Below are 16,470 nucleotides of genomic sequence, written 5' to 3' on the forward strand. Positions count from 1 at the left end.
AACCTCGCTACTTTGCGCTTATCGCTGGTTCGCGGCTTTGCGGATTTTGAATTGAATTGTCTTTCTTGTCATTGATATTTGTATCATTCATTGTGGCCAAGAGAGCACACAGCAAATCATGTACGGCTTTTTTGGGTGGGTGTGAAGGTCTGAATGCGCGACTGTGATCGGCTGGTGTGTGCTGTGAGTGGCAGCACAAGTCACCGAACCAAAACAAACTGACGACTGCTAGCTTTTAGTGGCTCGTTACATTCAAAGTAAATGAATCATTACAATCAGACTATGAGGAAAGTCAGAAGAGGGCAGAGAAATGGTGATCAATAGCAGGTTCTCCGTGGAGTATTATCTAGTTTGTAAAACTACTGAGGCAATAACGAGGCTGCAGGTCCAACTTAGTGTTACGGCTAGGCTAACAATTCTCTTACGCCACCCTGCCGAACCTGGCTTGTCAACAACATCAGATCCAACGGATGACCTGGAGCTACAACTTGAGGGAAACCGCAACATTACTGACTTGTATTTTAATCTTCGCGAAGACCTGGCTCAAGCCAAAGATACCCGATGCTAGTGTGCAGCTGGCCAGCCGCTCTCTAAATTGCTTTCTTACTCTGAAAGGAGAGGCTCTACAATTTATTTGTCATTTTGTATAATTCTGTAATCATTTTTTATTTGGAGATCTATATTTGTTATTTTGTTACAGTCATATTCTCTCAGTCGCTAATAACGTCTTCTCGAGGTAAGTTTTTTTCTTTGGGAGCTTAATTAAAGAGGCAGCTCCACTTCTCAGATTTTCACTTTTCGCGGGTGGTTCTTAATCGCAATAACCGAGGGATCTCTGTACAGGATTGCACATGGGTGTAAATTGATGCACATTCTAAATTCTTTAATTTTTAAATTTTTAATGCCTTGCTAAAAGTGGGTTGCATAGTTCGAGTTGCCCTTAAACAGTAATTGACTACATTCTCTACTAAACAGCATATAAATACGTTTTCCGAAGCATTTTCCCTGAGTGCTAAAACATGAAACTATGTTTTTTGTTGGTATGTATCATTTTTTCAGAAAAACTATAATAATGAGTCTGGCGCAGCTCATCAGTAAATAGCAAGCCTCTAGGAATGATTTCAGTATGATAAATCACCTTTAGATGGCAGGAGAAGCTTTCATATCATTGTCCACATATTGACGAAGCCCCCACTTCCAAGTCGTGCCTCCTGTATCCAGCGATTGAAATGTAAAGGTGGCGCTGTATGGTAAGTATAGGGGCAGTGAAGCAGTGTGGTCGGAGTAGCAACAATAAGTACGGACAGTTAAAGCTTTGAACTTTTTTAATTTCTAAAAACGACGATAAAATCCCTTCGTAATCGAGAGGGATGTTTCTCGCACGTCTGCAATCGCCATGGTGACTGAAATTGTGCGTCACCGGAAACATTGGGCGCTGAAAATCTCTTGCAAAGATTATGCATCGTTATTGCATACAGTGCAGTGAAAGATAACTTTCACCCTTCATGATTTCTTTGTTTTTTGCATATTTATCACTTAGAAGGGTTTCAGATCATCAAACCAATTTTAATATCACACAGAGACATCCCAAGGAAATACAAAATGCAGTTTTGACATGTTGATTCCATTTATTAAGGCACAAAAAAATCAAAACATGTCTGTGAAAAAGTGATTGCCCCCTGAACCTGATAGCGAGTTGTGGTTTCTTAGGCAGCAATACCAGAACTCTAACGTTTACAATAATTGCTAATAAGTATCTCACAATGCTGTGGAGGAATTTCAGACCACTCTTCTTTGAAAAACTGTTTCAAATCGGCTGTGTTGGAGGGTTTTCTAACATGGACTTCCTGTTTAAGGTCACACCACAGCATCTCACTTGGATTTAAATCCGTACGTTAACTTGGCCACTCCAGAATATTTTTTAGAGCCATTCAGAGGTGGACTTGCTGGTGTGATTGTTGTCCAGCTGCATGCCCCAAGAGCGCTTGAGTTTGAGTGCACAAACAGATGGCCGGACATTCTCCTTCAGGATGATCTGGTAAATCTAGGACTCATTATTCCAACAACCACAGCAAGTTGTCCTGGTCCTGACGCTGCAAAGCAGTCCCAGACCATCACACTGCCACCACCATGCTATACTGCTGGCATCATATTCTTTTTGTCAAATCTGTGCCATTTTGACGCCAGAAGTATTGGACTACACACTTTCCAAAAAGTCAATTTTTTTATAGTCCACAGAACATTTCTCCAAAAGTTGTTAGCAAGACCTTCAGTTCGTTGGATTTTTTCTGAGGATCTTTTGTAACCTCCTGGATGAGCTGTCGTTGCATTCTTGGAGTATTTTTAGTTGGTTGAACACTCCTGTTAAGGTTTACCACTGTTCCAAGTTTTCTCTATTTGTGGATAATTGCTCGGACAGTGGTTGGCCCTACATTATTGGAAGTGGCTTTGTTACCTTTTCCGGACTGATAGATTTCAATCACTTTTTCTTTTTTCTTCTTTCTTCTCAAATTTCTTTGGATCGTAGCATGTCAATTGTGTTCCTGAGACATTTTGTAGCCGACTACACTTTATCTAAAAAATTCAATTTAAATGATTTATTGATTCAACACAGGGTTTGGCAATCTTTTTTGGGTTTGGGCTGTGGAATTATACTCAGCTTTCTGAAAACAGTGGTTAGTCGCAGTTACTTTGATACGTTTTCACATAGGGCCAAATAGGTTTTGATTTTTTGGGGGCCTTAACAAATGGAGTCAACATTTCAGAACTGTATATTTCCCTCGGTTGTCTCTGTGTGATATTAAAATTGGTTTGATGATCTAACACCTTTGTGAGTGATAAAGATGTAAAAAAACAAAGACTTCAGGAAGGGCACTGTAGATACATTGCTTCAGGCAGATAGGCTGCTTTAAACAAACATAAATTCCATTGCCAGAAAAAAAGCACACCCATAAGGATAAGATGTTTGCGTGCATCGCGGTAGTTAAAAAGTAGCGCCGAGGCAGTCACTAATCCGATCACACTGACGATGCCATGCCCTTTAGCTGCGAGCGCCCTGCGAAGGCTCCCTCTTCATTAACATTTAATGAGCACATAAATAGTGCAAATGAAAATGGAATGAGTAAGGGAAGTCCACCTGAGGCTTGCAAACATTAAGCAAAAGCAAATAATTAACCTTTTGATTGGATATTGAATTCAATTTAGTGTTCTTGGTGCGTTGATGGTAAATGGCTGGTGAGAGGAAAAACGACGCACTTTAAGAGGCGGCGATGCTGTTTGTTCTCGTGATGTCGCAGAGTCTTTCATGTGTTGCTCTTGCGAAATTGAAATTTTTACTCAGAAGAACTCATCTGCGATGGTAATAACAATACTGATAGTAAAACGTTTTATCTGTTTTTCTAACCAACATGACGATGTCAATTGTTCATGATCCTTGATAAAAAAAATCCTGGGACTAATTAATATATTTCTTTCAATTTCCCTTTCATGTTCTACAGATAAAAATTGGAAATTTTATGAAACAACACTGGGTTTCAAGGGGGGGAGAAGGAAGGGAAGGAAAAAGGAAAAAATAAAGAAGGTAAGGAAGGAGAGAAGTAAGGGAGGAGCAAAGTAAGAAACAATGTAAGGTAAGGAAGAAAGAATGGAAGAAAGGAAGGAAGGAAGAATAGGAGAAAGAATAGCATAGGATAAGCAATGTCTGAAATAATGTCTGCCCGGACGCCCGGGCTGTGCATCTTTTACGTCGGGCGTACAAATTACACAACGTCTCTGCCAGGGTGGCCGAGAGCTTTTGAAAAACAAAAAAACAAAAAAAACAATTTTTATTTATTTAAATATTTATTTCAAATCGAATGTTTGCTTTATTCCAATTTCAAAACTTCGTTCAGTCCTGAAATTTCAGAATTTCGGTTCATTTGGCAATTTGCATACTCAGCAGCTACTCAGAAGACTGCATCGAATAACTTCGTGCTTCCAGGCTTTCCCGAGCGTTATAAGTTCGTGCATTTGCATATCATTTTCCAAAGTAGATGCACAGAGAACACAAGAAAAATTGCTAAGTGCTTAGGAATCAAGCCAAAACATCAGCCCCCAGAAGAAAAATTTGAAAGAAGCTACAGATGGCAGATGGAAAACAGCGATGTCATATACATGCAATGAATGTTATACTTGATTTATAATGAACTTAAATTTAAAGTGTTGTTCTGTTATATATTCTGATTATCAATCCTTTATAGTTTGCATCAACAGGGTTTTTTTTTGTGATTAGTCGTCTTATTGCATTTCAAGTTGTTAAAAATGGGGCAGGCAACTTTATGGCTGGGCAGGCAACTTTTCAGAGTTGTCTGCCCTGGTGTCCGCTAACTTATTGTCATGAGTTTCAGACACTGGGATGAGGAAGGAAGAGGAGAATAAAGGGAGTAGGAAAGAAGGAAAGAAGAGAGGGGGGAAAGGAGGAAGGGAAGGATAAAATAAAAAAATAGGTAGGAAGGAAGGTAGGGGTTCAAAATGAAGGAATGAGGAAGTGAGGAATTGAAGATAAGAGTAAGGGAGGGGGAATAAGAGAGTAAGAAAGATGAAAGCAGGAGGAGAGGAAGGGAATAGTAATTAAGAAAGGAAGGGTGTGGGCAAGATGAGGAGAGAAGGAAGTATAGAAGGAAGAGAAAAAGGAGGAAAGATGAAAAACGGACAAACAATATGTTTTTATTAAAAACTGAAAAATACAACAAAAAAATGAAATGAAAGAGTCACTTGAAGGTGCAATACATTTAAAAAGATTACCCTAGCCATATACTTAATTTAAATAATGCATTTTTTACCAAAAGTTGGATTTTTTATCATAAGACAAAATGTAAAAATGCATTAGGGGCTAGTGGCTGTGTTTCCAATCCTAGCATTAGTGTTTAAGTATTTACAGCTAAAGTAATGCTAGCAGCTAAAGTAAAGCTAGTCACGAGAGAAATGCTATTTGCAAATTTGGCTAGGGGCCTAGTTAGGGAAAAAAGGATCTAAATACAGGGACTGCAGAAACAGAACACATTAAAACATTTCCGAACTGTGATCTTTTTTTTCTGTTGTTTGATTTTTTGTTTTAGGTGTTCTTGAAAAAAATGTGGAGGGTGAAGCGGAGGCTCTCAGCAAGGCCAAGACCCTCTACAAGTCCTGTACCAATGAAAGTGAGTGATCAAACAGCATATTCAAGGTGTGAATTTGTGGCCCATCACAACACGCCATTGATGAAAACTTTAATAGAATTAATTAATAATCAAAGGCTAGTTAACTGTCCATTTAAACTTCCAAACGCAAAAGAATAAAAAATCAAGTGTTTATAAAATGAAAGTTCAAATTCTAAGGTGTAAATCATAATCCTAGCACAACCACTGGTGGATTATGTCTGAAATTGATATACTTCAATTTTTGTCCGGCAAACCCTTTGGCATAGTTACAACAACCATTTTGAAAACAATTTGACAATTTTCCCTCTTATCCTTAAATGAACCTGAGTTACGTTCTATTTCCAAAGGTTTGACTGAGCAAAAAGGAGGTACTCCCTTGCTCAAGACACTGCCTGACGTCTTTGAGTGGCCAATGGCAGTGGATAATTGGGAAGCAGATTACGGTAAACCACGCATTTTCCCTCCCATTTCTATTGTTCTTAGCTATTCTATTCCGCAGGTAAAACCTGGCGCGTGGAGGATGTTGTAGCCAAACTGAACGTGAAATATCAAAATCCACTGCTCGTCTCCATGTACGTTGATGTTGATGAACGGGACTCCAAATCCCACATCATCCATGTATGTTTAAAAGTGTTCTATGATCTACTCCACATTAAACGTGAGATCGTATTTGTTTGGTTAATAATTGGTAAAATGGTTTCTGCAGTTTGAGCAGCAGCACGTGTTAGGCGTTTGGTCCAAAGGGGACCATGCTTGTAATGGATCTAACGAAGAGGTGGGTAAAGGTTTTATGACGGTAAGAAGTCAGGAATGAAAAATGCATAGAATTTAAATTATGCCTTCAGCACGTGGCAAGACATTTTTATGACATACTTGACAAAGAACATTGTACAATGCAAGTTTGTCACCAGCACTACATCTGTTGATATATCATTTCATCCAAAGAGTTAAATCATCTTATAGGTCCTGGGTTGGTTCAGAGTTGGGAAAATACAGCAGATTCAAACTAAAACAGATTGTAAAACTTCTATTTGCAAGGATTGTCATGCCCTTAGAAGATTAGTTCATTTAATCACCTCCTTTTATTAGTAGCTCAGATTGACCATATGCTACAGCCATGCACCTCAGCAAAAGGGCCATTTGTGGGCATTCTCTTTCATTGTTTATAATCCCAAGCTTCCTTCCGATGGTGATATTTTGCTTCTCCTTTAGCATCACCACAAGCATTCGACCCATAACGAATGAGTGCTGTACAAACACCTCAGTTGTGTTTACCTGACTCGGCAAGTCTTGATGATGGACACTCGATTCTTAACTGACTGAAATGAGAGAAAGGTATTTTGGGAGGAAGTTCAGCCAATAGAATATCGACATTTTCATAATGCCATGACACAAACAACACAGACAAGAATTTTATATGATGTCGACCAATAGCAAAGGGGCATCTTGCAGATGTATCTCCACAGATGCACGAACACAGCAAAGTTTGAATACCTTTTTGGGGTACATGAAATAATTTGTTGTTGATGGAAAATGCTGTTAAGAGGGGCCTAAAACCTTTTATTCTGCAAGTTAATGTGAATGATAAATGATGACGGTGATGACGGTGAAAATAGTGATGGTGGTGGTGATGATGATGATGAAGTGACTGTGCATCCATGAAAACTATGTAAATATGTATATTTGTGAGGTGTTTGCTGTATGTGAAAACACGGGAGATCCAGCTGTAAGACCCAATTATAAAGGAAGGGGTAGGATTTAATAAGCATATGGTATGCTAACATTGTTTTTGTTTTTTGACTTGTTGTTTCGTTTTATTTTGTTTTCACATGTTCCAAGTAAAGTTCTAGTCATTCATTCATTTATTCAATGAGCACAGCATTTTAACAGGGAAATCCGTGTTTTGCACCATTCAGGCGGGAAAATAACTATTTAGTGATTTAGTGATCGTGCATTCTGAACACCATCAGAACTTCCATTACGTCAGTGAAGGCGCTGATTATGTTCCACACTATTTTCCTAGCGAGAAACATTTTCTTTTCTTTACTTTTCTCATTTTCACTAAGATACAATTACCAAACGCTCACAGCTTGCAAACAGCCATTTGTTTAGTCTGAGCGTAACTCACGCAGCACGATTTTCGTCCTTTCCGTGTCCTTCAAACATAAATAAACGAGTCGCTCTTGCTCGTCTTGATTCGCTCGACAGGCGTGCAGACTATACGAGTTGTTCGCGATCGACCTGGTCAAGCTGATCCGCACGGACCGCGGTCTGGCCGTCAACGAGACACAGATCAGGGATGAAGTGAGCCGGGTGATGGAGCTGGAAAGGGGCATTGCAGAGGTAAGGCCATAACTCACAGTCAAGGATAAAAGTTCTACAAAAAAAAAAATGCTGACAAAGCTGGTGTCAAATAAACGATATGCATTGCAAAAGTCATGTCATGTTTATTTGTATAGCCCTTAATCACAAAAAGGGTCAAAGGGCTGGACGGGCCACAATTACAACATCCCCTGATCTGAAACCTACATAAGGGCAAGAAAAAACACAAAAAGTTCTGCATGAGGAAAATGAAGGGGGTAATACCCCTTCCATGTAGACCAGGCTGCAGGGGATTTTGCAATACTCGAGCATCATCAACATTAAATATAGGTAATAAGAGAATGTCCAGTTCCTGCCCCAAAATCTTGACTGATGCAGCAGGTTCCACAGTACATCAGGTCCAAGTCATCCATTGGCAGAACATTTTGCTTTTTAAAACAAAAAAAATTAAATGAGTAAAACAATCTACCCAACGCTCACTTGTCTAGTTTTAGTATACGCTTCTTATTTTGAGATATTTTATCTTGTATTTCTGGTAAATTATTTTTTTCTTTAAGAATATAAGTGTGCAATGTGATCTTGCATTTTCAACACTGCAAAAAGGAATTGACTGTACAAAACGAAAAAATAAAATTTCTCACCACATTGGCAGAAATATTTTCAAATTTTAATTATATTTTTGTTTTGTGAAAAAAATATCCTGTACATTGGCAAAATGGTCTTAACTCTGCAGATGCTATTTACTTAGTTCAATTCTAGAAATTCTACCTTTAATTTAAAAAAATCCTTTACAATCTTTCCATCCATCCATCCATTATCTGTACCGCTTATCCTCAGTAGGGTCGCAATGGTGCTGGAGCCCATGTCAGCTGTTTTCGGGCAGTGGTCAGGGGACACCCTGAACCGGTTGCCAGCCAGTCGCAGGGTACACAGGGACAGACAATTCACTCGCTCATTCACACCTGGAGACAATTTGAACCGGCCTGCATGCATGTTTTTAGAATGTGGGAGGAAACCTGAGTGCCCAGAGTAAACCCACGCAAGCACGGGAGAACATGCAAACTCCACACAGGAAGGTTCGCTCTCATGACCTCAGAACTGTGCCGCGTACGCGCTAACAACTCAGCCGCCCCTTTAAAATCTACTATATGCTAAATATGTGTTTTAGGATAAATGTTCCCTTTGAAATAAAATCTAAGTTAAAACGGATCTTCAACAAGGAAATAAAATACAGGCAATTTTTTCTGCCGATTTGGCAAAATTATTGTTTAGCAGCATCTCTCTCTCTCTCTCTCTCTCTCTCTCTCTCTCTCTCTCTCTCTTGCTCTCTCTATCTATCGCTATCTATCTCTCTATCTATCCACCCTGGTCATATCCCTCAAGAGAGGTGACCGACAGCAAGACAAACGAATACACAAAAACAAAGAAAGGAAAAAAGAAAAAAGTAGGAAAAACACAAAATAATTGACCATAGCCAACCCAAATGCCCAAACACCCAAACTAGTTAAGCACATCGGCACCCAAGATGGTCATGCTTTCGTCCCTCCAGATGAAACGGAACACAAGAAAAGCGGCCATGTCCCTCGGGTCAGGGTGACAAAACACACTCTTCAGCAGCATACATTCCTATAAATGCTTCACCAAACCAGTAAGAAATTTATTTTAGCCTAAGTACATCATGTTGACGTCATGTTAGTTATGTAGCTCCCTTTGCAGTTGGTGGATAATCCAAACACGGCAATCTAATTAGTATTTTGTTCATACAGAGTCATTCATATTATAGACTTAAACTCAAAAGCGACCTGTGGAACATGTATATATATTTCAGCAATAATTAAATGTTATAATGTTTTCACTCAAGTTATGGGGGGGATTGACAACAGTGATGTTGTAACACCTGACACATAAACAGCAAAATGCAACTTGTCCTCAAATATGACCTACAGCAGTGTTTCTCTACTGGTGGGTGAGGACCCAAAAGTGGGTCGGGGACCTCTATTCAGTGGGTCGTGGTCCTTTGCCCTACCAAAATAATGTTAAGTAGAAAAAACAAAGGAGAGTCAATTACACAGTGGATGGCGAAAATATTCTGCTCAATCTCTTCTTTCTGTTCAGTCAATCAGTGTCTTCCAATTGTGTTTGAGAGGGACCACATCACATCTTATTGTCATTTCATCCGTTTTACTTCCTCTTCCCCAATGCTTATGAATCCCAAGAAAAGTTAAGGGGGATGGAAGAGTGGAAATAGGTGACAACTATGATCAAGTCAAAGAGAGAAATGATTCCAGGTACGAAAATATCTGCCATTGAATCACTGCTTTAAGGTAAAGTAAATGGTTTAAATGTTATATTTCTAGCTTTTTTTTACCAGTATATGGATCGCTATTATCTACACAAATGAAACTTCACAAACTTATTTTAGTATGTAGCTGTTTTAAAACAGTTATAGTGGGTTGCAATGTAGGCTTATATGCCAGTATATAGCTTACTTGGAGTCGTTTTGGTTTTGCTGGTCACTTCGTTTTTTTAAAGGATAAAAAGGGAATATGTTCTATAATCTCTGCTTTACACTGATCATTTCATTCGAAACATTTGAGAAGTGGACTTTGTTTTCTTGAATTGGGTCACAGGTTGTCTTTAGGGTGGAATGGTGGGTCCTCAAGTCAGACCAGTTGAGAACTACTAACCGATAGTACGTGAATGTATATATATATTTTTACTTTAACCATGATATCCCAATTTTTCAGAAGTCTTGATAGAACGGAACTAATTCTTAATTTGATTTAGCGATTAAATACACGAACTGAGGTTGCATGTATTGTCTTAAGGTCAAACAAATTTCAGCTGCCCTCCACTGACCTTCACGAGGGCTTCACAATTCTTCTGCAGCTCTGACATTTACAGAACTCAAGGGTTTGTTGTTTCTGCAACGGCACTGCAACGCAATTCAAATTTCAGCGAGGCGGCAGGGAGGACAAACAAAGAAACAGGTCGACTTTTAACCTCCGTTATTTGTTCTCGAAGGCAAATGATTCCCCGAGCGTCTCCAACGATCGAGAGCTGCGTTACAACAGGATGGAACTCGGTGATCTCAACGCTAATTTCACTCTTGGAGTGGAATCAAGGGTAAACCGTTCATTTTGAATAGTAATGCAACACCTTTCTTTCTTTTGCATCCTAACACTGTTTTTTTCTCTCTCACTAATTGTGGCTGGCGGATTTGTCCTGAAGCCGTTCAATTGGAGTTATTTTACCACCCAGATAATGAATACGGTCAATATCTCGGTCACAGACACAGAGGAAGTTATAAACTTGAGCCCTAACTATTTCAAAAAGCTCAACCCACTCCTGGCTAAATTTACAAAGAGGTATGGAACTTGGAATAAAACACCCTCACACGTACGCGGAGATATTGATTGATACAGTAGACCTCCGGGATATGACCCGTTCTGAATTGGGGATCGCAAAGTAAAATTGCTGTAGCTGGTGAATACAGAGGGGGTAGAAGAAAGCGACAGCTGATTCAAAGTGTAACTGATTTTAAAACTTCCAGTTGCGAGGATTCCCTTTCCTTGCTGTAATCGCCTCCTTAATTTTGATAATAGCTCCAATCGTCAATTAGTCACGGCAATGCAACATACAAAAAGTTTGTGTGCTTTCGTTGCATTCCTTGATGATTACAAGCTTTGTTTCCATGGTTACTTTTCTTTATTTTTTTGTTTTTGTTTCTCACCGTAGCATTACTGTAAACTTTGTGACACATAGCGAATACACTAAAAAATCCTGTATTGTTTCGCACTAACCGATAAAATGTTTACACAAAATTCTGAAATGAATTTAGAGACAGCAAGGAAGTTTTGTGCGAGCATATCAGCATTTTCATTATGCCGTGAGGTAAACCAATAGAATACCAGCATTATATATGACGTTGACCAATAGCGGACGTATCAGGCACAAAATAGGCGCACACGCAAAATAATTTATTGTCGATATCTTATTCCACACTGATGTGAAAACTTTATATGGTGGGAACGGTGTAACCGGGGGGTCTACTGTGTTTTTTGGGGGGGGGTTGTTTTTTCAAAATTAAACGAAATTCCTCTCCTCACAGGGACGTACAGAACTACCTTATGTGGCGTTTTGCCTCCCAGATTGTGGATCATCTAAGTAAAGCTTACAGGGACACGGCCAAAGCTTTCAAAAAGGTACAATGTGTGGCACAGTCTAAATCACCTAAAGTTGAAATCACATTGTAAATATATTTGCAGGCCATGCACGGCACCACGGCAGAGGAACCGGTGTGGCGTCAGTGCGCCGTATTTGTCAGCGGTGCCATGTATAACGCTGTAGGGCGACTGTACGTGCAGGAGGCCTTTGCTGATAACAGCAAAAAGATGGTCAGTGTCTTTTTGGGCCTTTTCTGTTAGAATTAGTCTAAATAGGCTAAATTGATGTGGGCAGACAAAAGACTTTGGTAAATGTATAGGGCAGAGTGCAAACTTTTCGAGACAGGGCCCACATTTGGGTTAAAAGAATTGGCAGAGGGGCCCGGACCGTGAATAATATAATGATGGATTGATTGGATAGAATTGAAAAATGTTCTGTGTTTAGCCTATGCAACCTGGGCAGAACTAGATAGATAAATAGATAGATAGATACTTTATTCATCCCCGAAGGGAAATTCACATTTCCAGCAGCATCCCTTCGCTGAGAACAATACAATAATAAAACAAAAAGAATACAATACAGTATACAAATACCGAGTGTGACGTGCAAATTAGGTCCACAAAAGTTATTTTCCTGTTTGCCTTTCATACTTTCACTTGTCAACTAAGCAAAAACGTCTTTTGAACAGCGTGTTATTATTGTCTTTTCAACCGGTTGTTATCTTGGTTGGACATTAAAGTTATGGTTTCAAATTACATTCTTAGGCAGAAGTTACTGTTTCAAACAAGGGGGGGTTCGTTACAAAAATGTTTCCGCTATAGTTAAAACAAGCAAAGTACAAAAATGTATTTATTTGATATCAGCCGCCTATAACATATAGGACTGCAACAAGATAACAACTATAGTAAGAAAATTACGAAACACAGAATTGCAGATAAATTAAATGTAGCGGTTTTCCACGAGTTGTAGTTCCAGGTCATCCGTTTTAAGAGTAAAGGATCTGGCGTTGGTGAGATACAACCTGGAAAGGTGTAAGTTGAGAGAGTTGTTACATAGCCAAACCGCAGAAGGCCGGACCTGCGGCGCCGCCATTGCTCTCTTTCTTAACGTCACTGGTCTTTTCCCAGACTCTATAACAATAACCCGCTGGTGAACACCATTTCTTTGCACTCTTCTGACTTTCCTCAGAGTCCGATTTAAGTGATACATTTATTTTCAAAGTAACGAGTCGCTAAAATAGGAGCTGTGACTGTGCTTTACGGTTTGTTTTGGGGGGTGGACACAGTGACGTCTGCGCATGCCCACCCTGGCTGTTTCACAGCATACAGTCACGCACACAGACAGTCAGGCCAACCCCACAAACACACACAGCCCTCCACCCTGGTAATAGCATTTACTTTGTGTGGTCGGCTGCAGAACAAATGCACGATGAAAAAGTAGCGAAACCGCAATAAGAAATACCGCAAGGAATTGCTGTCTTAGTCATTTATATACAAGAGAGGAAACATCTAAATTAATTTGAAATTAATACACCTCCCCCTTAAAAAGTAAAAAAACATTGCCCTTAAATCATACCAAACTTTAACGTGTTATGAGGTGAGCATCACTGTGAGTCACTGGGGAAATTAATTACAGTCGGCTGTTGTGTGGCAAGATTGCCGTCTATTTACCGACATATGCTCGTATAATCTGAGCACCCACACACAGACAAGCACATTCACAACCAGGCTGAGATCCACACGCATAACTGTCCACCAGATGACAGCAAGATTTACCGTGCTTTGCATTTTTGGAGAATTGATGTACACTGCGGACACGCGTGCCAATTTGATGCCTATGACTGTAAATCCACACTTTAGTTTTGCAATAAATGTTTTACTGATAATTAAAATAATTACATTTGACAAAGCTGTTTACATTTTATAGTTTTTTTCATGAGGGTGACATTGCTTTTTTATTGTAACGAATTATGGAATTAGAGAGATACTTTTGATTCATTCAGTCAATATTTTTCAAAACGAGATCCTGCTTGGAATGTCTTAAATAGCTTGTAAATTAAATTTTGAACAAAAGTTGCTTTTATGTCTATTTCCTGGCTCAAGATGGAGGAGATGATTAAAGATATCCGAGAAGTCTTCATCAGTAACCTTAAGGAGCTGACTTGGATGGATGCAGTCACCAAAAAAGCAGCTGAAGAAAAGGTATGGAAAAATATATATTTTTGTTGGGGGAAATGTTTAAAATGAAGCTTTCTCAGGTTCGAGCAATCCGGGAACAAATTGGGTACTCCGACAACATCATGGACGATCAATACCTCAACGACGAGTACAGAGAAGTGAGTGTCAGGCAAATTTCTTAAAATTTTGTGCTGGCTGTGCATCGATCTTGCAAAATGTTTCATCTTAGCTCAACTACAGCGTGGACGAGTTCTTTGAAAACATTGTGCACACAACGGCCTACAACAAGAAGAAAGTCCTGCAGAAGCTCAGAGTGGAAGTAAACAAAGACGAGTAAGTTGGAAACCGTTACGTTTGTTTCGTTGCAACCTGTGGTAAAGTTGCAACTGATACTTTTGAGACAACATTTGTAAAAATAATAAAGGAAAATAATTTTGCAAAAGCAAAGAAAAAGAATGATTTATAGTATACATACAATAAAAATCCAAACACTTGTGTTTGTCCCCAGGTGGGTTTCAGGCGCAGCTGTTATCAACGCCTTCTACTCATGGAGAAAGAACATCATAAGTATTGCACGCACGCCAACTTTCACATATATACTTAAAGATATAAAAGTTTGTCAGAGGTGTGGACACCTGTAACACATTCATGAAGTGAGGGGAAAAATATATCATTGGAGAAAAACAAAACAACAAACATTCAAATTCCAGCATTTACTATGACTATTCAAGTATTTAAAAAAAATCAGTGTATTAAGCTACATATACATTTTTGTATTACATTTTCCTCAAGTTTTTGGGGTCTCACAGAAGTCTTAAGCTACAAAATGGGATTATATTTGGTGTTGTGCAAGTTGTGGCTCAACACACGAGCTAAATTTTGAACTTTGATTTCATGAGGCCGTTACACATATACATTTGAAGTTACGCTGCAAAAAGTAAATTCCAACTCCATTGGTCCATGTTTTTTTCTTATTTCTCTCATAAAATAAGACAGATCATCCTTATCTGGCAGATGGAAGATATTTTCTTGAAATGAGCAAAATCTGTTCTGACCAGATAAGCAATAAAATACTTAAAATAAGCAAACTAGATGCTGGATAAGACATGCTGTGACATGCTTGTTTTTCTCAAAACGAGTTCAAATATTTTATATGAAGAAAAATCATAGTTAAAATCAGCAAAATATCCTGCCAAAGAGGTAAGTTTTTATTTTTTGCAGTGCAAAAATTAGTCCCTACAATTTACAAGTAGCATTAAATACGGAAAACTAAATGTTGATTTTACTTTGACAATACAAGGGAAGCTTGCGAACAGCAGTTTCAGATTTTCACATCCACAGTACCTTACTTCATGTTGTTTGTGCTGCATATGCAAGTCTTTTCTTCTGTCTTTAGTATTCCCTGCTGGCATCCTGCAACCTCCCTTCTTCAGCAAAGGCCAGGCCAAATCGCTCAACTACGGCGGAATCGGCATGGTCATCGGCCACGAGGTCATGCACGGCTTCGATAACATCGGTAGGTTGCTGTTGAATAACAAAAAGTCCATAAACATGTTACGTGCTGTATTCTGTTAAACCACCAGCCATGAAAATAAAGTAGAAACTAAGAAAAGGGGGTGTAATTCAATTTGAAATTTTATTTTCAGAGCAAAATTACTTCTGGGTGCTAGCATGAGATCCAGTTAAATGTGTCTGGGAGACCATGGGAATATTTTTGGAAGAATTCTCCAAACATCTAAGCTAGTAGTGTCTGATCAGACAATGGTCCCAAACCATATCCTGCTTGTCTGCCTGCTCATCAATCACGTTGCGGTCCGAGTTGTACACATAATGTATGTAAAACACCTTGACGTTTACCTCATGTATGCGCAAAACTTTTTTGATATCAAATTTCTCTAAAAGTCTTCATGTCAATAAAACCGCACAGTGGTACTAAAAGCCAGAAGAAGACGCTTCCTATCGCTGACAGTTTTGGATATAGCAACGTTATACTTTCAGTAAGGGCGCAATAAAAAAATGTTTTGCGCTGTTACGACGCCGTTATCGTGGCTGTTAAATAAAGTGGGTTTCCACTCTCCTGCAATTATGTTTACGTTCACGTCTTTCAAAACATGTCACAATTCAAAATAGTGACCACCATATAGTTAGATAACAATTGTGAATATAATATTGACTAATGCACCGAAAGAAAAGGAGAATGACTGAAACAGCTATATGAGCCACCTCTAGGAAGCGGTAGCCCGATACGCACCAACTGAGAGCCGGTTCCCTTTGAAACGCTATTTTTCTCTTGTGATTGTTCAAAATGCATTTTTTTCAGGGATTCTGTGCTGATGACTTTGAATTTGTTGAGTAATAAACAGGTTCAAATTGTTTTGTATTTTATCTTCTTCGTACATTTAGAAATACTTTGATTTGTTTCCTGTGGTTTTCAGTGTTACGGTTTAAGTGTTGAATTTACTCTATTTTCTTTCTTAAATAATTCATAATATTACATAATAAATGGTAATACAGGGATTAAACAACCACAACAACCTGAAGACCCATTTGGGAGCTGAAAGAGACGGATCTTTTTAGTGAGCCAAGACGAAAAAGCCTGTTCTTAAGAAGAGTCGGAATTCCCATCT

At 38.9% G+C, this 16,470-nt stretch overlaps 1 protein-coding gene across 1 annotated transcript in view; it reads left to right on the forward strand.

Annotated features, from left to right (window-relative positions):
- The window catches only part of LOC148357618 (neprilysin-like), a 75,348-nt gene that overhangs the window by 49,738 nt on the left and 9,140 nt on the right, over positions 1-16,470 (forward strand). Inside the window, exons 5-18 of the mRNA XM_088346352.1 lie at positions 5,097-5,177; positions 5,525-5,620; positions 5,677-5,795; positions 5,884-5,952; positions 7,386-7,520; positions 10,524-10,625; positions 10,731-10,867; positions 11,611-11,704; positions 11,768-11,896; positions 13,769-13,867; positions 13,924-14,001; positions 14,073-14,176; positions 14,352-14,410; positions 15,240-15,359. Coding sequence (XP_088202478.1) covers positions 5,097-5,177; positions 5,525-5,620; positions 5,677-5,795; positions 5,884-5,952; positions 7,386-7,520; positions 10,524-10,625; positions 10,731-10,867; positions 11,611-11,704; positions 11,768-11,896; positions 13,769-13,867; positions 13,924-14,001; positions 14,073-14,176; positions 14,352-14,410; positions 15,240-15,359 — 1,422 coding nt within the window. The remainder of the gene's footprint in view (positions 1-5,096; positions 5,178-5,524; positions 5,621-5,676; positions 5,796-5,883; positions 5,953-7,385; positions 7,521-10,523; positions 10,626-10,730; positions 10,868-11,610; positions 11,705-11,767; positions 11,897-13,768; positions 13,868-13,923; positions 14,002-14,072; positions 14,177-14,351; positions 14,411-15,239; positions 15,360-16,470) is intronic.

Source organism: Urocampus carinirostris, chromosome 10 (assembly GCF_059441175.1).
Source record: "Urocampus carinirostris isolate Australia breed hairy pipefish chromosome 10, RoL_Ucar_1.0, whole genome shotgun sequence".
Classification (NCBI taxonomy): Eukaryota; Metazoa; Chordata; class Actinopteri; order Syngnathiformes; family Syngnathidae; genus Urocampus; species Urocampus carinirostris.